The sequence below is a fragment of the Onychomys torridus genome, chromosome 16 (genome assembly GCF_903995425.1).
Source record: "Onychomys torridus chromosome 16, mOncTor1.1, whole genome shotgun sequence".
Lineage (NCBI taxonomy): Eukaryota > Metazoa > Chordata > Mammalia > Rodentia > Cricetidae > Onychomys > Onychomys torridus.
Window position 1 is genome coordinate 65196032 of NC_050458.1, and position 21711 is coordinate 65217742.

The 21711-nt window shown below is 46.3% G+C and overlaps 1 protein-coding gene across 1 annotated transcript; it reads left to right on the forward strand.

Annotated features, from left to right (window-relative positions):
- The first annotated feature begins 2997 nt into the window (after window positions 1–2997).
- Window positions 2998–16619, forward strand: Higd1c (HIG1 hypoxia inducible domain family member 1C). Its single transcript, XM_036209108.1, has 4 exons — window positions 2998–3036; window positions 3665–3763; window positions 8305–8439; window positions 16532–16619. Exons 2-4 carry the CDS (start codon window positions 3673–3675, stop codon window positions 16594–16596), a joined length of 291 nt encoding a protein of 96 aa, XP_036065001.1. The 5' UTR covers window positions 2998–3036; window positions 3665–3672; the 3' UTR covers window positions 16597–16619.
- The last annotated feature ends 5092 nt before the right edge of the window (window positions 16620–21711 follow it).

The following is a 21711-nucleotide window of genomic DNA, read 5'->3' on the forward strand; positions in this document are numbered from 1 at the left end:
AAATTAATGGGTTAAGGTATAATAAACATCAGGACGCTTATATAACATCATTAACTTCTTCATTACAAAGGGAAAAATAGTAACGTTTCAGTGGAGAAGCTGGCAGGCTTAATCGTCATGGTCAAAGCAGCCGTGTGTCAGAAGACACAGGCCGTGCTGTGCGGCCCCTTCATGCTTTGGGGACCTCCACTCCAAGTCATTAAATTTGCCCCGAAAAGAACTTTATTATGATCCAGGATGAAGCAGAGCTGGCGTTTATTAAAGAGATTTCTAACAGAGATTTAAAGCCGGAAGTTAACTGAGAGGCACATAGGGAAAGAATAAGTCACGCCTGTGTGTGTGGACAGGGCTCCCCCGAGGAGTCCCACTCACGTAGCTTATGGTAGCCACGCACATCCTCCGTGGGCCCTGGAGTTGCAAGTGCTCCAGAGGAGCTTAGAGTACAGGAAGTTTCTATTATAAATAAAACTTAGAGCCGGGCGGTGGCGGCGCACGCCTGTAATCCCAGCACTCGGGAGGCAGAGGCAGGTGGATCTCTGTGAGTTCGAGGCCAGCCTGGTCTAAAAATCGAGTTCCAGGACAGGCTCCAAAGCTAGAGAGAAACCCTGTCTCAAAAAACCAAAAAACTTAAAAAAATAACTAAATAAAACTTAGAGTTTTGCTTGCGATTCCAGGAAGACGTCTGGTTTACACGTGGGGAAAGGACAAGGCCACGCTCGGAGTCTTACACAATCAGTTACTTGTGCTCCGCAGATGTTTAACATTCTCACTTGAAAATGCCTCTGTAGAAATTGAGTAGTGCCTCTCTGTGGACGATCCTCATAGCAAGCTGTGTTAAGGGTTCCGGGCCTCTAGATTCTCAGCTGTCGAGAGGCTGTGGCCCCAGGGTGAGGTCCCTTTCTGCTTTCCAGTCTTTCTACCCTGCCTCAAGACCAGCAGAGGAGAAACACTTCTCTACTTCAAGTTACATGATGACAGACACTAGCTTGGAATTGGCCTATTTACACTACAGAGATTGGCAAAAGTTACAGGTGAGCCCCCCCCCCCCAATCCCCAGCCAGTCAGTAACCATCTAAGAACACAGCCCCGAAGAGAGGGCAGATTGTTTTCAGGTGGTGTCTCTTGGCATCACACAACACCACACGGGCAGAGGTCTGCCTGAAATGCATGGTCTCAGCCTAATGAGGAAACATCGAAAACCATGTTCTAATCCTGCAAAGGCACCAGCTTGGAGGCTGGGGATGGTTGGGAGGAGCAGTATTTGCCTTGCATGCCCTAGGCCACGGGTGTGATCCCCAGCGGTGTAAAGGAAAAGTTAACCAGAGCAGGAAAGTCAGTCCGTTAAGGCCTCCTTCCAGATCAAGAGGACTCAAGCTACAAGACAAGCAACATGGGATCCTGACTGGATCCTAGATCAAACAAAAACCTACACACATTTGAAAAAAACATTTTTGGTGGGCTGGCACAGCTGGTAAAGTGCTTGCTGCCAAGCCTAATGGTCTGAGTTCGAGTCCTGGGATCCACGTGGTGGTGGAAGTGGACCCGATTCCCACAGGTTGTCCTCTGACCTCTATAGGTGTGTTCCCGAAGGGCAAATAAACGCAATAAAAAAGTGTAAACTTTTGTTGTTGTTGTTTTTGCTAGATAGCTGACAAAATGTGAATTTCTTCTATTGTATTACAGTTATGCAAGAGATCGCCCCAGACGCACCCGAAAAGCGTGGAGAGGGGAATCAGTCTGCAGCTTACAGAGGAGAAGAGGAGAGAGCAAGAGGACAGACGTTAAAACGTGTAAGGAAAGCGCCAGGAGCCGGAGCCGGAGCCAGGTGCCCGCAAGATGGGGAGATTGCCGGACTCAAGAGTGCCAGGGCACAACGGGGCCAGCGCACAGCCTAGCTGCCAGTCCCCCTCTGGCCGGCTCTCTGCGCCTTCGCCGCTGCCCACCCCACCTTTGGATTGGCCAAGGGGCAGTCACGTGTGGTCCTTTTTAAGGGATGTTCGTGGACTTGAGTATCTGTGCAGGCTGCAGGTGTGGAGTCTCCTGCAGGTGTGCCTCTGTACTGAAACAAAGGGACGTCTAGAACCCTTGAGAAGTCAGGATAATTGGCCTTCGCCCTCATCTGCTGTCTATTGGCTATGGGAAGACATTGGTATATCGTTCATGTTTCTGTTAGTACTTATTTTATACTTGGCATTTTACCTAGGGCTCCACGTATGCGAGGCAAGCACCCCGCGTCTTCGCTACAAGCCCCAGCTGTGCTGTGTTAAGTGGTCTTTTGTTTTTATTTACTTGTGTCCTCCATGCAGCCCAGTGTCAGAGTTGTGCCGGATTCCTAAACTATGAGTTGGATCTTGGCCTTGGATGGCGTTTCCCGAACAGTAATCCTGCACTTTCCCCACTTCCATCCTGGGGAGGGATTTCTAAGAGTCACACAGGCCCCAGGAGCCCCTAAACAGTCAGTTTCTCTAGATGGGTATGGTGGCACACAACTTTAATCCCAGCATCTGGGAGGCAGAGGCAGGCAGATTCTGAGTTCGAGGCCAGCCTGGTCTATATTGTGAGTTCCAGGACAGGCAGGGCTGTAGCGTGAGACCCTATCACAAAAAAAAGCAAACAAAACATACAATCTGGCCTGGAGAGATGGTCAGAGGTGAAGAGCACTGGCTGCTCTTCCAGAGGTCCTGAGTTCAATTCCCAGCAACCACATGGTGGCTCACAACCATCTGTAATGAGATCTGATGCCCTCTTCTGGTGTGCAGACATACATACAAACAGAACGCTGAATACATAATAAATAAATCTTAAAACATACAATCTTCTAACACTCATGGCAAGGCGCTGCTGTGGTCTTCAGCAGGAGGCTGGGAGACCTCAGCCAATACCAGCTGGCCACTCCCTCAGGGCTGTCTCCCAGCTTTCCTGTGATCATCAGTTAGCTGGCAATCACAGAGCTCTGTGACAGCCTACACCTGTGCTGCTCACAGGCCAGCAGGAGACAGTCAGCAAGCGGTGGCACTGTGTTCCAGCACACACAAGGTATGGTGCCTCTTACTGGGCTTAATTTTTCTGTTGGCATCTCCTCCATCAGATGGAGCCACTGTGTTTGACTACCATGCACTATGTGCGTTTGCACATGTATAGGTGGGCCTCCAGACACCAGACTGGAGCACCACTCGGTCTGTTGTGAGTTGTCTTTGTGAGTCTTCATTAAACCCTGGCAGATGAAGTCAACCACTTCTCGTGGCCTGGCCTGGTGCCAGGGGTGCCCAGTAGCTATCGGAACAATTGTATGAGGCTCGACATACCCTGCAGAGTGGTAGTCTCCCATCCCATGGACACCAGAAGACTATTTTTGCCTGTGTTGATGCCATCACTGTGAGAGAGAGCCTGTGGTTCTGGGGAGAAGTCCTGAGCTCCCAGGTGACTGCGGATGTCGTCCTGGGAAAGGGGACAGGATAGGGATTGAGGTGTTGTACTCAGGGACTCTGACTGCCAGTTTCTCTCTCCACATATGTTTAACACTCCCCCTGACATTTGGGATTCTGCAGAGGAGAGTGGACAGCCGCCCACTTCAGTTACGCAGACAGGCTCCTAGCAGGTTATCGGGAGAAAACAGGTTCTCCAAATGAAGGCGGCAACCACACAGATCCCCTGTTGTCCGTAGAGAGAAGCATGTCTTCAGATGAGTGGTCAGCAGCTGAGGATGAAGGCCAGCTGTCCCGTCTCCTCAGGAAATCAAGAGACGCCCCCTTCATCCCTGTGGGTAAGTACATGCCTGGATGGTTGCAGGAAAACCATGATGAAAAAGAACTCAGAATCTCTGAGGGTGACACTCCCCGTCCATGCATTCATTCTCTGGCTCTCCGAAGCCTGCCCTCGGAGCAGCACAGGTTGAGCTTGAGAGATTCTTTGTAGTTCAGACACCCGTGGATTTCCGCTACCCTTTATTCAGTTTTACAGACTTCATCAAAGGACTACATGATAAATGTTTTTACATTTATTTATTTTGGTGGTAGTGGGTATTACATACCACAGCATACATGTGGAAGTCAGACGACTTCTGGGAATCGGTCCTCTTCTTCCACTATGTGGGTTCCAGGGATCAAACCTAGGTCATCAGCCTTTGCGGCAAGCACCTTTGTCTGCTGGGCCATCTTGCCAGCCCCTAGAGATCTATATAAAATTATTAGTTTACACTGACTCCAATAGATTTCACTGAACAGACTCACACGTTTCCTACTGAGGACTGGAGCAGCAGTTTAGCCTCCTGAGGGGCAGCTGGAACAGTCTGGAACAGGACAGCCTGTCTGTCTGTCTGTTCTGGGCATCACTTGTAAGTCTTAGTGTCTGCTGTTACAGATTTTCCTTTTATTATCATCAGGGGGCTGGGATGTAGCTCAGTCGGTAGAGCTGGCCTAGCTTCTGCACAGTGCTAGGTTCAGGTCTCCTTAGGGAGGAGAACGCAGGAAGGTTTGAAGTTCAAGGTCATCATCACTACAGACTAAGCTCAAGGACAGCGTGAGCCACGTAAGACCCTACCTCCAAAGAGGAAAACAACAGAAGGAAAAACAAACCCCTCGATGCCATTTGAACAGACCCAGTAAAGAACAGATTAACCACTGTGCCTGTTGTACATTAAATTAGTGTTCCGGAGAAACAGCGTGACTAATGCAGAAGATGAAAGGGTCCCTAGCTAAACTCAATTACCTGCAGACCAGAGACACTGAGAAACAGCAAAGGCGTGGACTCTCATCTCCCAAAGGCCAGAACCTTTTAGTGAGGACAGACCTGGGCTTGAGCCAGGGGAGAGACTCAGGTTTTTGCTAGAAAACAAATAAGGATAAGTTTGCATGTATGTTGAGGGTTCACTTAGCTTTTGTATTCTAATAATACTTACAGGATATTCTGCCACAGGATGGACTGTGTCATACAGGTAATTTACAAAGTACCTCTATTGATTATCTGAAGTCACTTCCATCATTACAGATATGACTTATTGGAATGGGACCCAGAACTAGGGTGCTTGCCTTGAATGCCTAGGTCCTGGGATTCAATCCAGAGCAATGTGAGATAAATGAAAATCAATCCATGATTCTTCTTGTTTGTTTTTGAGACAGGATTTCTCTAGGTAGCCTTGACTGACCTGGGACCCCCTATATAGACCAGGCTGGACTCCAACTCACAGAGATCTCTTCTTACAGCAGTTTGTAGGTATACAGTTTTCCTTCTGTTCAGGCTATTTAGGGTTTTTAGTATTATCTCAGGCATGGTACAGTCATGAACATTTTTAGTCATAGTCTGTACTTTTGCTTATTTTCTTGGAATATATTCCAAAAGTAAAATTTCTAGATGAGAAAGCATGAACAGTTTAAGATCATTATATATTTTTTAAATTCAAATAATTATATTTATATATTTAAAGTTAAAAAAAAATCTTTCTTTTTTTTTTTTTTTTTTCGAGACAGGGTTTCTCTGTATAGCCCTGGCTGTCCTAGAACTCCCTCTATAGACCAGGCTGGCCTCAAACTCAGCAATCTGACTCCCTCTGCCCGGAATTAAAGGCAGATGGTGGTGTGCCACCACCATCCAGGGAGTTAAAAAATCTTATTTGTGTGTGTGCCTGTGCATGTGAATATGCATATGTATATGTTTGTGTGTGTGTGTGTGTGTGTGTGTGTGTGTGTGTGAGAGAGAGAGAGAGAGAGAGAGAGAGAGAGAGAGAGAGAGAAAGAGAGAGAGAGATGATTTTGAGGGGCATGTATGATGTCAGAAGACAATTCAGCTTTCTTCCTCCTTTGAGTGGGATGCAGAGATTGAGCTCAGGTTATCAGGCTCAAACAGCACGTGCTGTGACCCGCAAGCCATCTCGCAAGCTCCTGTCATCCTTATCTTATTGGCTTGCCTTTTGCTGTTTAACATCTTGTACATGAGTCATTTCACTCAGCCGACTTACTAACAGGCCTTTAAAGCACACAGCACTGTGATCATTTACCCTGGCTCTGTCTTCACTTTACCAAATAGACCATGAAGGATACAGTTATCACCTATCCCTAGAATCTCCTGGGCCAACACAGATCACCAGAACTTCTTGTCCCATAAGAATTCGTGGCTGGGCAGTGGCAGCCCACACCTTTAACCCCAGCACTTGGGAGGCAGAGGCAGGCGGATCTCTGTGAGTTCGAGGCCAGCCTGGTCTCCAAAGCAAGTTCCACGAAAGGCGCAAAGCTACACAGAGAAACCCTGCCTCAAAAAACCAAAAAAAAAAAAAAAAAAAGAATTCGCTACATGCTGTACACTATGAGCAAACACACAGACCTGCAGTTTATGGGGGATGTCTATTTACAGGCATTATAAATAAAATAAATACTTAGATATAAACAACACACATATGTTGACAATTGCAAAAATTATGATGAAATAAATCACAAAAGACCTGAATAAATAGACCACCTATAATATCTATGGATTAGTAATTAGTAATATATATACATAATCAGTAATTAGTAATATATGTAATTAGTAATGTATATAATAAATATATAGCTTAATATAGTAAGAATAGTACTATTAATATGTTAACATAGTACTATGTTCATTGATTAGTAATTAATAATATATATAGTAATGTAGTAAAGAGGTCAGGTCTCCCCAAACAGATTCATAGGTTTAATATAATTCCTTTTACAATGCCAACAAGGTTTTTGTGGCCACAGTGCTTGCCCTGAAGCATGTGGACCTGAATTTGACCTCTAGAACCCATATAAAAAGGCCAGGGACATGGAGATACACACTTGTAATCCCAGCACTGGGCGGAAGAGCCAGGCAGATCTCTAGGACTCACTGGCCAGTGAGTTCTAGGCCAGGGTGAACGTGCTGTGAGGAATGGCACCCTTAGAGTGTCCTCTGGCCCACTGTATGTTGTGTACACAGTTGCTTGTATACCTATACACACGCACACATGCACATACAAGACATGCTTATCCTAAGACATAGTATATGGAAGTCATGAATTCTCCAACAGCTAAACAGTGTTTCTTTCTCAGTGCTTGAGAGCAGTCTGGAGGCCTTGCTCACGATAGGGAATTCTCTACCACGGAGACTTTGGGCCTTTTGTCTTTGATTTTTTTGAGGTGATCTCCCTGTCTTGCTCAGGCTGGTCTCTAACTCCTTGATCTGTCTACTCAACCTCCCGGGGGCTGGGACTACAAGTGTGTGCACCATGTTCTGTTCTGAGGATTTTGTTTGTTTAAGATAAAGTGGAAGGAGGCACTTCGCCTCCTCGCTCAGGTAACCCAGACACTGTGGCTGCTGATAGAGAGATACATAAATCAGCGGGATAACCAGAGAACCCCAAAATAGAACAGCATATGTTTTTAAGAAGATTTTTTACTTAAACCTTTTTTTTTTGAGATTTATTTTTTAATTTTTTTATATGTATGGGTGTTTCCACAGGTATGTGTGTTTCTATAGCACGGGCATGCCTGGTGACCCTGGAGGCTAGCAGAAATTTACAGCCTTAGATTTATTTTAAACTCTAATAAAATTTCTCTTGAGCTTAAAAAAACATAAAGTAGAGGAAGAAAGTGCCTATTGTGAAATGGGAGGTGGAGAAGAGCCTAGCTAGCCTGGGATTTGCAGTACATTAGCAAGAGGAAATATGAAAACTGATTCCCAAATACTCAAATTCAATCTCAATATCTCTCTCTCTCTCTCTCTCTCTCTCTCTCTCTCTCTCTCTCACACACACACACACACACACACACACACACACACTTTCTAAGTAAATTTTTAAAAATATATTTTCCAGTATGTTTATTGTTCAGTGAAGTTTCTATTGCTATGATGAAACACCATGTCTAGAGGCTGGAGAGAGGCTCAGCGGTTAAGAGCACTGGCTGCAACCACGGCCCTAGGTATCCAATGCCATTTTCTGGCTTCTGTGGGCACTGAACACATGTGGTGCATAAACGTATACAAATAAGACACCATGACCAAAATCAACACAGGGAAGAAAGGATTTATTTGGTTTATTTCACCTTACAGTCTGCTATGAAGAAAAGTCGAGGCAGGGACTGGGGGCAGGGACTGGAGGCAGGGACTGGAGACAGGGACTGGAGACAGGGACTGGAGGCAGAGACTGGAGTCAGGGACTGGAGACAGGGACTGGGGACAGGAGCTGGAGACAGGAACTAGAGGCAGGGACTGGAGGCAGGGACTGGGGGCAGGGACTGGAGGCAGGGACTGGGGGTAGAAACCTTAGAATTCTTGCCTCCTGTTTATCCAGCTCATGTTTTAAATCCACAGGGGTGGCCGGCTTTGTGGCTGTGCTGTCCTACGGTCTCTACAAGTTAAAGTCCAGAAGAGACGAGAAGATGTCCCTTCGTCTCATCCACGTGCGGGTTGCCGCTCAAGGATGTGCTGTGGGAGCTGTGACCCTAGGTGAGGTTGCTTCGGGCTGGCTGCTCTCCACAGGCGTGCGTGCAGTGCGTGCGTGCAGTGTGTGTGTGTGTGTGTGTGTGTGTGTGTGTGTGTGTGTGTGTGTGTTTGTCCTTATTCTGTTCATCCTTGGTAGAAGATAAATATTGGATGCAGACACCATGAGGGTGGAGATAAAAAGATTCATCTTGGAACTAGAAGAATGAAACAGATAAGAGCCTTGGCTGTTCTTGCAGAGGACTCGGTTCAGTTCCCAGCACCCATATCAGAGCTCATAACCATTCCTAACTCTGAGAGTTCTGGACACCTTCTCTAGCTTCTTCAGGTATCAGCATACACAGTGTGCACTACCTACCATACATTCAGGTATTCACTCATACACGTAAAATAAAAACAAATCATTAAGAAAGCAAACTAGTAGGGATGAGGCATCTTAATTCTTAGATTTTCACCTGTAGAACCCAACGAAAATTTCAGACTTAAAGAGGGGGTGGGCATCTTTTTCCCCTTCTTTTTGAGTTTTTTGGGGACAGGGATTCTCTGTGTAACAGTGTATGGCTGTGATTTTCAACCTTCCTGAATCTGCGACCCTCTAATACAGCTCCTCATGCTGTGGTGACCCCCAGCCATAACATTATTTTTACTGCTACTTCATATCTGTCATTTTGTGACTGTTATGAATCATAATATAACTGATATCTGATATGTGACACCCCCCCCCCCCAGAGTTGTGACCTACAGGTTGAGAAGTGCTGCTCCAGAGGCAGACGCTGGCTCTGCCGCCACACGTCACAGTTCCGGTCACAGCTCTGGTCGCATTCCCCAGCCTATCTGGCCAGCAGATATAGTCACTTGCACTTTACTTGGGAGGAGGCTTTTTAGAGGCCAAAGATCTAAACAGCCTTTTTACTTCCATCCCAAGAAGTATGAAGCTTTGCCCAATGTGGAAAAGTTAGGACCATGTCTTAGGGTTCCTATGGCTGCGCTGCAACATCGTGACCAAAGGGCAAGCTGGGGAGGAAAGGGTTTGTTTGACTTACACTTCTATATCTTAGTTCATCACTGAAGGAAGTCAGGACAGGAACTCACACAGGGCAGGAACCTGGAGGCAGGAACTGATGTAGAGGCCATGGAAGGTGCTGCTTACTGGATTATTTCCCATGGCCTGCTCAGCCTGCTTTCTTATAGAACCCGAGGCCACCAGCCCAGGGATGGCCCCACCCACCATGACTGGGCCTCCCCAATCACTAAGAAAATGACCTAGGGGCTTGCCTACAGCCTGATCTTTCAGAGGCATTTTTCTAATTGAGATCCCTCCTGTCTGGTGACTGGCTTGCGTCAAGTTGACATCAAACCTCCTCACACTGCCCATTTGGGGGGGTGGTGAGCTCACTGTGTAGCCCAGCTGGCCTTCAGGGTCCTGATGCTTCCTCACGAGTGCTGGGATCTCAGCTGTGTACCACCATGCCTGGCCTACATGTCTGAGGTTTGTTTACTTGAGACAGAGTATCTCTAGGTAGTTGAGGCTGACCAGACTCAAAATAACAATCCTCATGATTGGATATGCAAGGACAACTCAGAACTTACCAACATGAGCTGGAATACACATGACAGACTAGATTCCTACAGTGGTTCTGGTTGGCTGTTTTCCTATGGACCTTATATACTGGTCCTTTTTTTCTATGGACATTATATATTTCCTATGGACCTGAGGAGCTTACATAATACATAAGTGGTACCAAAACCTTTTGCTTTTAGCCCAGGCTAGAACTTAGGAAGTAGCCCAGGCTGTGTGGAGCTTAAAATCTTCCTGCTTCAAGCCTCCTGATATGGGTATTATGTGTGTGTTCCATGCCTGGCTCAGCAGACTATGCTTAAGTGACCAGTTCAGTGGTGAACTTTATAACACAATAGGAACTACACCAAAGTCTCTGCAGGCAAGGCTATTTCACCCAAGCAATTGTAACTAAATCTCCAATGAAACCTGGCAGAACCCCAAGAGGCCCCTAAACTTCTCACACTGGAGAAGTGTACCAAGATGGCATCAGAGTCCACTAACCCCACACAGGACGGCTTAGAGGGGCACATTAAAGACATTACTCTGCATCACAGTCCTGACCGTGAGCATCCTGCCCACGAGTAGCTAATCTAGTGCGTGCCTTTGCGGCAGCAAAGGTTCCAGTTCACGAAGCCATGCAGACAAGCTCCCTGCCTCTTTCTGGCTCTCCTCTCCAGCTGGGCTTTGCTTGCTGAAATAATGAGCCCCTCCACCCCAGCTGCAGCTGCCTCTCCTGGTGAGAGGCGCTGGTCACTGAGGCCTCCACACCACAGTTCCTGCTTCAGTTCCTCTCTTTGTGGGTCCCAAACCCGAAGATTTGATAGTTGTGATTGCCCACATTATCACAGTTCCCCACCTCCAGACCCGCCTCCGTTGTTAGCAGACCATCCACCCAAGCCACACGGGCGGGCACTAGCTGTCATCGCTTGCAAACTCCGCTTCAACAGACACAGCTTAGTTCCAGAGCCGTTCTGGCCAGGCTCAGGTGAGGACTTCGAATGAATCTTACCCACCATCATGGTCATCGAGACACGAAAGCCCCCCTCGTTGCCACCCCCCCCAGGTCAGCTGTTCCGCCTCTTCAGAACGATCTCTTAGGTGCCAGTCCTCGTGTCTCTAGGGTTGCCAACACAGTTCTTTTCACAGTTCAGTGGGCACTTGGTCTCTGAGAAGCTTCCACTGAGAGGACTCTGGTTCCACAGCCCTTCTGTCCACCTTGTGTGTCCTTACACTTGCGTCTGCATCCAGCCGCTCCATGGTGGCGTGACAAATACTAAGTCCTCCGCGTGCTCACTGTTTGGTCCTCTTGTTACCAGATGTCACGGTTTAGATAGAAAGAGTCTCCAGAGGCTTGGCTGCCCGCATGGGCTTTTAGGAAGTGACAGGCAGTTTGTTCCCTCAGGAAAATCTGATCTGGTAACGTATGGGGACATTTTCGTTTGTCCTGTTGGGAGTGGAAGGCAGAAGAAAATTCTACTGGCCTTGCAGGGTGCTGCCAATAGCCTGTGGTGTACAGGGCACCCTAGAGCAAACACAATCTAGCCTCAACCAGCACCAGCACTGAGGCTGAGAAACTGCCACAGAGGCAGGCAGCCAGTGTGAGGGAGACAGACTACCAGAGACTGGCCTGGCTCCCTGAGAACATCCGCCCACTTTGCCAGGGGAGGAGATGCCTGTGTACAAGCAGCCCTGGCGCCTTTCACAAGTTCTGATAGCACTTTTATTCTGAGAATGCTGCCGTGAGCTGCTGCTGGCCTCCCTGGGTTCAGTAGGGACCGAGCGATCTGCCACTGGGAGCATCTGATTGGCAAAGGCAGGGGTGCTTGCTTGATGTCGTGATTAGCAGCAGTCCAAACAGCGACCAGCACCGGCTGAGCCACAGAGATGTGGGGGCCCTGGTTACATGTGGGTCCTGGTTATGGTGGGGACCCTGGCCATGGTGGAGACCCTGGTCACAGTGGCCCTAGAACTGAAAGCGGGACGTCACAGAAGCAGGAAAGGCTTGAACTTCAAGCTCACAGCAAGGAGCTCTGGCCTTAGGGGAAGATACTGCACATGTTCCCCCAACACACATATGTAACACACACATATGTACATATGTGTACAAATACACAGAACACATGTGTGCACATGCACATCTATGTACCTGTGTACAAAGAGAAGATAATGGCGTCACTTGGGGCGGGTGAAATACTGGGTGTAAGGGGACAGACTCTGGCTCTGGCAGAATTACCGGTAAGTGCCACTCATAAGGATTGGCAGAGAGCAGTATGTTTTACAGAGGGTCTGTCTTAACACAGCCTGCTGTTTCCTGCCCCAACTGTTATTCTCTAATTCTGGAATGTGTCATTGGAATATACGTATGCTCAGCAACCTTCAGGATTCCATTACAGTTTAGCATTGCTGTGTGTGATGTGTATATGTATGTACATGTATGCATGTACGGCATGCGTGACCCAGGGCACACATGTGAAGGTCAACTCTGTGACGTGGTTCTCGGTCCACCTTTCATGCTTTCTGAGGTCATCGGGTTCGTGAGGCAGATGCCCTCACCCGTGGAGCTGTCTTGGCAGCTCCTGTCAGAACCCCCACATTGGTCCCCCAGCCTGCAAGAACCACTGTGGTAAAGGACCATGTGGATGCCATCCTAACTGCCTGCCTTTACCAAAACGGTAAACCAAGTCACTACCTCTCTAGAGGGACTGTGGGAATGAATGCCTTCATCAAAGGCTTTGGGGACTCCAGGGATGTTTCCCAACACATCCCCATATAGTTTATTTGGTAGAAGACAGAGCATCCTGGAGCAGGAAACCAGGCTTCTGTAAAACTGAAGCTGTAACGTGTAGTTACCAAGTGAGTGGCTGGGGAAAAATAAGAGGAATCAATGGTGATTCCCAAGCAGGCCAGACGGCTAGCAGGTAAAGACAACTTGAGTTCCATTTTTGAGATGCATGCGGTGCAAAGAGAGAATCCAGTGTTCTCTGATCTCCACACACACAATAAACAAATGATTCCCAAGTTCCTGGCTTGTACAAGAAATGATCTGTCCCTCCCTCATACAGAGAATGAAGAACAAAGGTCAAGGCTGAGGAGACAGCGAGTCTTGAGCAGACAGAACAGTGACAGTGAGCGCTTACCCCACCGCCAGCCCCCTACTTATGCATCATTACCTCCGTGCATCTTCAAGCTTTCATACAGGTGCATACTGTATGTGGAGCACGTTCTTCTCTGCCCTCTTAGCTCCCCTTGGTCCTCGTGGTTCCCCTGGAAGATCTCCTTCTGCTTTCCTCTGTGTGTGTGTGTGTGCACACAAGCGCGCGCGCATATACACACACACACACACACACACACACACACACACACACACACACACACACACACGCGGTTTATATAGAATCTAAGAACCAGAAATGAGCGGCTGCCACAACCTGCTCAGTCTGATCATCTCCAGCTGCATTTATTTCCTGCAAACAACAGGACTTCATTCTTTTGGCTGGAAAAGACCTCTCTCTTGTGTAACTAGCCCACATTTCCCTTACCTGTCCTTCTGTTGTTAATGCTTTAATCTGAAACACACCTCTTCAGAGTCCACCAGATACAATTCAGTCCTCACCCAAGCCTGGAGCTCAAGTGTCAGGTTCCCTGAGTTAAGGGCACGGCCCCCACGGAGCTGCTCTGACCCCCCATGCCAGCTGTGTTCTCATCCGCATAAGCCTCTGGTGTGACCCAAGAGGCTTATCAATAACACACACTGTTATTTTCCCGGCAGTCAGAAGCTTTTTAGAAGCTAGTACCATTCCTGGGACAAGGACCAGGCAGTGTTTATTATACAACGACCCATCAAATCTACTCTCTAAGACAGGCACTGTTACCTCATTGTACAGACTGGGAACCTGAGGCTTAGGAAATGTGGAGTTTGTTTGTTTGTTTTTGTCCAGAGTCACAGAGCAATCACTTTAGAGTTAAACCGTTGGTCTCACAATATACTAACTGAAATCCCTATTCAAAATGTCTCCATGACTAGGTACAGCCCCGTTGGTAGGTGCTAGGCGAGAATGTTGTGGGCTTCAGACCACACATGGCATAAAAGCCATACATAGTGGCACATGCCTGTAATCCTAGCACAAAGTAGGTATAGGCAGGCTTATCCAATGTTCAAGGTCGGCCTGGGCTATGTGAGACCCCCAACAAACCCTTTGAATTACAGAACTCACATCCTATGTATAAGGAGGTCTTTAGGGGTGTGGGGAGAAAATACTGTGTCTTGGAAATAAAACAGCCAGATGTGGGAGGTCCCACCTGTCCTTCCACCTGAGTCCAGGAATCAGAGGCCACACTGGGTAAGAGAGCCAGATCCTGTCTCAAAAGGAAGCCAGGTTAAACAAAAACTAACAATGCTTTGCTAATGTGTGAACTGCTTATATTAAATTTATAGTTTACAAATAAATGCACATGTCTGTAATACCAGCACTGGAAACTCTGAGGCAGGAGGCTACCAGTTTGAGGTCAGTCTGAGTCTGGGTTGCATATCAAAACCTTGTCTCAAAAAAAAAAAAAACAAAAAAAACAAAAAACCACAGGTTGAGGGCATATTCAATGTATTTCTTTACACACAATTTAAAAGCTTGGCGAGACATGGGGGTGGCTGGCTAGTAACGTGCTTGCTACACAAGCGTGAGAACCGAGTTCAGACTCCCAGAACTCACATGAAGCTGGGTGCGTACGACGTGCACATCTGTAACCGCGGAGCCTATGGTGAGACAGGCTGGAGAGAACCTCAGGCAGCTGGTTGGCCAGCCGGCCAGCCCGACACAGGGTAACAACAGACATGGAGGCGCTTCTGACCTCCACACGCACGCTGTGGCACAAGCACGCTCACGCTCACACACACACAAACAAAAATTAAATCTAATAGAAAGTGTGGGGGCTGCTGTTAGTGTATGGAGTTGCCGTGTTGTGCAGAGATAAGGACGCCACACTTGGATCTCACTTAGAGAAGTAGCCGGCTCACCAGTGAAGCAACAGGTGTCAGTGAGCTGGTACGATAAGAGACCGTGACTTCAGGGAATACCAACATTTAGATGACTGGGGAGAGCAAGGATCATCCCTAGCAAGACAAAACAAGAGAGCACAGAACTCACCATCCAGTGCTGGCCTCAAACCCCGTGTAGCCAAGGATGACTAAACTTCGGACATTCCTGCCTCTGCCGTCTGAATGCTGGGATTACAAGTGTGTGCCGCTGTGCCCGGTTTATGTGGTGGGGGCATCAAACCCAGGGCACTGTGCACACTAGGCAAACATTCTTAGCCACATCTCCAGCTCTGAGGATGCCATTTCAGTTGCAGTGATCTCAGCTAAAAAGCAAACATTTTGGCTTGAATTCTATGCATCAATTCTGGTTATTTTTATTTCACTCTAAGATTTTTGCAGCTGCTGCCTCAGTTTACTATCACATGGATCTACAGGAAGAATTCACAGAGCCTGCATCCGCTGTGCACCCTAGGAAGGCAACAGTGGCCAGTCTTGGGGGAAGTGAAAGATTTAGATAACCAGGTACCCGATCGAGGCCTTGACGGGGAGATAGGATGGCAAGGAGAACACAGTTGAGTCTTCTGATGCCCCTTGCTTTTGGATGTGGAGACTTACCAACATGCCAAGGATTCACAGAAGGACCCCCTCTCCCTCTGAGCCTATTCACCTGTGTGCTTCTCTCCCTCAACAGCCCGAGGACCTGGTGGAAGCCACAGCCAGCATCAGCTCCTCACAGCTGATTCCCCACTGTAATCCCAAGCAGGCTCTACCCAGTTGCCTGTTCTTTGTTTGGTCTGCTGAGCACAGGCAGATACTATGTGACTGGTGAATTAGGATGCCTGTATCTGAGCAAACTTGCCTGGTATTTCCCAAGATTTCCTTCTTTTTTTTTTTTTTTTTTTTTTTTAGACAGGATTCCATGTGCCTTAGGCTGGCCTCCAACCACCATGCAGCCAAAGACCACCCTGAACTGATCCTCCTGCCTCTGCCTACCAAAAGCTAGGACTGCTGGCATATGTCATCAAGTTCAGCTAGCCTGAACTTAGGTAGGCATGGTGACCCACACCTTTAACTCTAGCACTCAGGAGGCAGAGGCCAGAGAATCTCTGTAGTTTAAAGTCAGCCTGGTCTATATAGTGAGTACCTGGACAGCTAGAGCTACATAGAGAAAGCTTGTCTCAAAAAACAAACAAAATAAAAATGCTAACATGAGGATGGTGTTGTGACAGCCTAAGTTCATAATAATAGTGGTTTTTAAATAAAAAAAATGTACAGAGCTTGCATTTTTGAGTTTACTTTATGTGTGCACATGCACACCTGTGTCAATACTGACTTACACAATGTAAATGCTGTTTGATTCTGCAGCCTCTGCATGAACCAAAGCTTCCTGGGAGGTGTCTGCCTTCTGTTTTGCAATCGTGTGCCAGTTTCAGAAAAGCATGTGGGAAAGTGTCAGTGTTTGTGTCTCATGGACACTACTGATGTGAGGTGTCTTTCTGTTCCAGGTGTTCTCTATTCTATGTATAAGGATTACATCAGACCTCGGTTCTTCAATGTACCCAAAAAATAAAGCCAGAAGCTGGAAGCAAGGAAGAAAACCACATTGCAGAATGCCTCGCAGAATCCTCATAAAGTCTGTGCTCATGTCTTAGTGTTTTTAACACGTTCTTTCTGAACCCACAGGCAGTTAACCGAGAATCATCCCTGCTGATGTCTTTTCTCACTCAAGCCCCCTTGCAGAACTAACAGTTGGAGCTCCGGACCTTGTGTGTGTAGGCGGTACCTGTATCTGCATCAACAACGCACTGACAGACTTCTAACCGGGTTCTTACTATAAATGTAATGACTATACACCCAGCAGGCAATGAAAGTGTGTTTTCTTAGAAAAGGGTTGTTGGGGAGGCAAGACGGCTCAGGGAGAAAAGGGGCTTGCTGCCAAGCCTGACGACCTCAGTTTGATCCCTACAACCCAAATAGTGGAGGAAGAGAATCCGCTCCCAAGGTCATCCTCTGACCCCCACATGTGTGCACCCACACAAGCAAGTAAGTAACTGTAGAAATGGGGTGGGGGCCGGGCAGTGGTGGCGCACACCTGTAATCCCAACACTTGGGAAGCAGAGCCAGGTGGATCTCTGTGAGTTTGAGGCCAGCCTGGTCTCCAAAGCGAGTTCCAGGAAAGGTGCAAAGCTACACAGAGAAACCCTGTCTCGAAAAAACAAAAAAACCAAACAAAGAAACAAACAAACGAAAGAAAGAAATGGAATGGTGGATGCTCTTGCAAGTGACCAGGGCTTGTTTCTAATACCCACATAGTAGCTCACAACCACCTGCACCAGGCATGCTTATGGTGCACAGTCATACATGCAGGCAAATACTCATACACACAAAAATAAATCTTTAGGCAGGAAATAGCTTTTAAAAAATTGGGGCATGATGGCAACCTATAACCTCTTCTCTGAGAAAGTACCCTGTTCTCAGGTATTTATTATAACAAAACAGATTCATACTACTCCACAATGCCACTACATACAAAAACCCAGATTTGTTACCATGTAGTAGGAAAGTGATGAAATGTTACTGGTTCATTTGTTTTTTTAAATTTATTTTGTGTCTAGGTGTTTTGCCTACATATATGTGTGTGCACCACGTGTGTGCAGTGCCCTAGGAAGTGAAGAGGACATTGGATTCCCTGGGACTGGAGTTCCAGATGACTGTGAGCCACCCTGGGGGTGCTGGGAGCAGTCACTGAATGATCTCTCTAGTCCCTTGTGTTTCGAGACAAGGTCTCAGGATGGGATTCGAGATTTTCCTGGTTCAGCTTCCTATGATCTGAGGCTACAGGCACAGATCACCATGTTCCGCTAAATGTTTTATGTGGTTTTGTTATTTTGAAAGTTATACTTTCATTTATTTGTTTGTGTGCATGCGCAGGAGCTATGGCCTGCGTGTAGAGATTAGAGGACAATTTGAGAGAGTTGGTTTTCTCCTTCTACCTTGTAGGTCCCCAGGATGGAACTTAGGTCCCCAGGATGGTGGCATGTGTCTTTACCTACTGAGCTATCTTGCTAGCACCCTCATTTAAAATTATTTTAATTTAATTTTTTTAGGTGTGTATGTGTGTGTATGTTTTGCCTACATGTATATCTGTGCACAACATGCATGCCTGGTGCCTGAGGAGTTGCAAAGATGGTGTTGGAACCCCTGGAACTGGAGGGTAGGGATGGTTGTTAGCCACGTGTGGGGGCTGGGAACTCCATCCAGGAGCAGTAAGTACTAAACTAACTCCTCAGCTTTAAAAACAAACAACAAACAAACCCAGGATTTTAAACTTGATACGAAGGCAAGGATGAGCCGGAACTTCTGATGCTCCTGCCTCTGTTTCCAGGGTGCCAGGATTGCTGGTGCTCACCACCAAACCTGGGGTTTTTCCCATTTTTATTTCTTTATTTTTTTTCAGTGCTGGGTTGAATCCTGGGCTTCACGCACACCAGTCATGAGTCTACCTAGTGTATCACATCTCTAGCTCCTACATGCTCTTCACGACAGAAAGCTTATCCAAGGCTCACTCTTTAACGTCAGTCTTCCAGCAGGTTTAATGTGTCTTACATTTTCTGCTGACAGAGTGGTGTGGCCTTGGGTGATACGTGTGAACTTGTGCCAACTCCACTCTGCTCCTACTAGTACACAAAGCACAGAAAAGAGCAACAAAATTCCTCAGAGTTCTTGACCTCTGCTCATCTTCCTCACCTTCTTATGAATTGCACAACAGGACAGGCCCATCCTTAACCTTTCTTCTCCAACGTTATCTCCATGGAAGAAGTATTGAGAAAGAGAACTGGAGGGAAGGGGCTGGTAGACAAGAAACTAGTTCATCTAGGAAAGCAATCTGTGTGTACAAAACACAGAAACTTTAATTACCGAAGTGAAAATACTGGTTTTGATTTTGTCTCAATTTTAAAATCAGAGGGCTGGAGAGATGGCTCAGAGGTTAAGAGCACCGACTGCTCTTCCGGAGGTCCTGAGTTCAATTCCCAGCACCCACATGGTGGCTTGGCTCACAACCGCCGGGCAGTGGTGGCACACACTTTTAATCCCAGCACTCAAGAGGCAGAGGCAGGTGGATCTCTGTGAGTTCGAGGCCAGCCTGGTCTACAAAGTTCAGGACAGCCTCCAAAGCTACAGAGAAACCCTGTCTCAAACATCAACAACAACAACAACAAAAATCAGAAGAACTGTGACTTAGGTTGTATGGTTGTTCTCTTGAGTCTTGAGAGACCTATGGCTAGGCATAATGGCACACACTTTAATTCCAGCACTTGGGGGGCTAAGGCAAGTGGAATTCTTTAAGTTCAAGGCTAGCCTGGTCTACATAGAAAGCTCCAGGCCAGCCAGAGCTACAAAGTGAGACTGTGAAAATAAAAAAGGTCCTGAAGGGAAAGTGAAGGAAGTGTAAAGTTTAGAAAACTCCCTGGCATGTCAGGTGCACACATTTAATGCAGCACTTGGGAGGCAGAGGCAGGCAGATCAGGAGGCTCTCCAAGTCTGAGGCCAGCCTGGTCTACAGAGTGAGTTCCTGGACAGCCAGGGCTACACAGAGAAACCCTGTCTCAAAAGACAGAACAAGAAAAAAAGAAAGAAAGGAAGGGAGAAAAAGGAAAAAAAAAAACACAACTCCCTGGTACTTAGAGGGTGTCCAAGCTAGGCATATCTGGGAACGTGCATGCACACATGCGCGCGCGCGCACACATACACACACACACACACACACACACACACACACACACACACACACAGGAATTAACAATCACTGGTCATTAATATCCATCAATATCAATAGTTCTCAACTCACCTATAAAAAGACACAGGCTAACAGAATGGATAAGAAAACAGGATCCATCCTTCTGATGCATACAAGAAACACACTTAAACTTCAAAAACAGACACTACCTCAGAGTAAAAGGCTGGGGAAAGGCTTTCCAATCAAATGGACTTAAGAAGCAAGCTGGTGTAGCTATCCTAATATCTAATAAAGTAGACTTCAAACTAAAATCAATCGAAAGAGATTGGGAAGGACAATACATATTTATCACAGGGAAAATCCACCAAGATGAGGTCTCAATTATGAACATTTGTGCTCTAAATACAAAGGCACCACATTTGTAAAAGAAACATTACTAAAGCTTAAATCACACATCAAGCCCCACTCATTAGTAGTGGGAGATTTCAACACACCACTCTCATCAATGGACAGATCTACCAGACTGAAACTTAACAGAGAAATAAAGGACCTAACAGATGTTGTGACTCAAATGGACTTAGATATCTACAGAACATTCCATCCTAACACAAAAAGATATACCTTCTTCTCAGCACCCCATGGACCCTTCTCAAAAACTGACCACATGCTTGGTCACAAAGCAAATCTCATTAGATATAAAAAAAAAATTGGAATAACCTCCTGTATTTTATCAGACCACCATGCCTTAAAGTTAGATAGACTTCAACAACAACAACAATTATAGAAAGCCTACAATCTCATAGAAACTGAATAATGCTCACCTAAATCACCAATGGGTCAAGGAAGAAATAAAGTAATAAATTAAAGACTTCCTAGAATTCAATGAAAATGAAAGTACAACATACCCAAACTTATGGGACACCATGAAAGCAGTGCTAAGAGGAAAATTCATAGCACTAAGTGCACACATAAAGAAGTTGGAGGATTCTCACACTAATGACTTAACAGCACAGTTGACAGCTCTAGAACAAAAAGAAACAAACTCACCCAGGAGAAACAGACATCAGGAGATAAACAAATTGAGAGCTGAAATCAATGTAATAGAAACAAAACAATACAAAGAATCAATGAAACAAAGAGTTGGTTTTTTGGAAAAAAAAAAAAAAATCAACAAGATAGACAAGCCCTTATCCAAATTAACCAAAAGGCAGAAAGAGAGAGAACATCCAAATTAACAAAATCAGAAATGAAAAGGGAGACATAACAACAGACAACAAGGAAATCCAGAGAATCATCAGATCATACTTCAAAAACCTAGACTCCGCTGGGCGGTGGTGGTGCTCGCCTTTAGTCCCGGAACTGGGGGGGGGGGGGGGGGGCGCGCGAGCCAGGTGGATCTCTGTGAGTTCGAGGCCAGCCTGGTCTGCACAGTGAGTTCCTGGATAGCTCCAAAAGCTACACAGAGAAACCCTGTCTCGAAAAAACCAAAAACAAACAAACAAACAAAAAACCCAAAACCTGTATTCCACAAAATTAGAAAATCTGAAAGAAATGGACAATTTTCTGGATAGGTACCACATACCAAAGTTAAATCAAGACCAGATAAACTATTTAAATAGGCCAATATCCCCTAAGGAAATAGAAACAGTAATTAAAAGTCTCCCAACCGGGCTGGAGAGATGGCTCAGAGGTTAAAAGCACCAACTGCTCTTCTGGAGGTCCTGAGTTCAATTCCCAGCAACCACATGGTAGCTCACAACCATCTGTAATGATATCTGGCACCCTTTTCTGTATACATAGTAAATAAGTAAATCTAAAAAAAAAAAAAAAAAAAAAAAAAAAAAAGTCTCCCAACCAAAAAAAAGCCCAGGACCAGGTTTCAGTGCCCAGTTCTACCAGATTTTCAAAGAAGAGCTAATTCCAATACTTTTCAAATTGTTCCACACT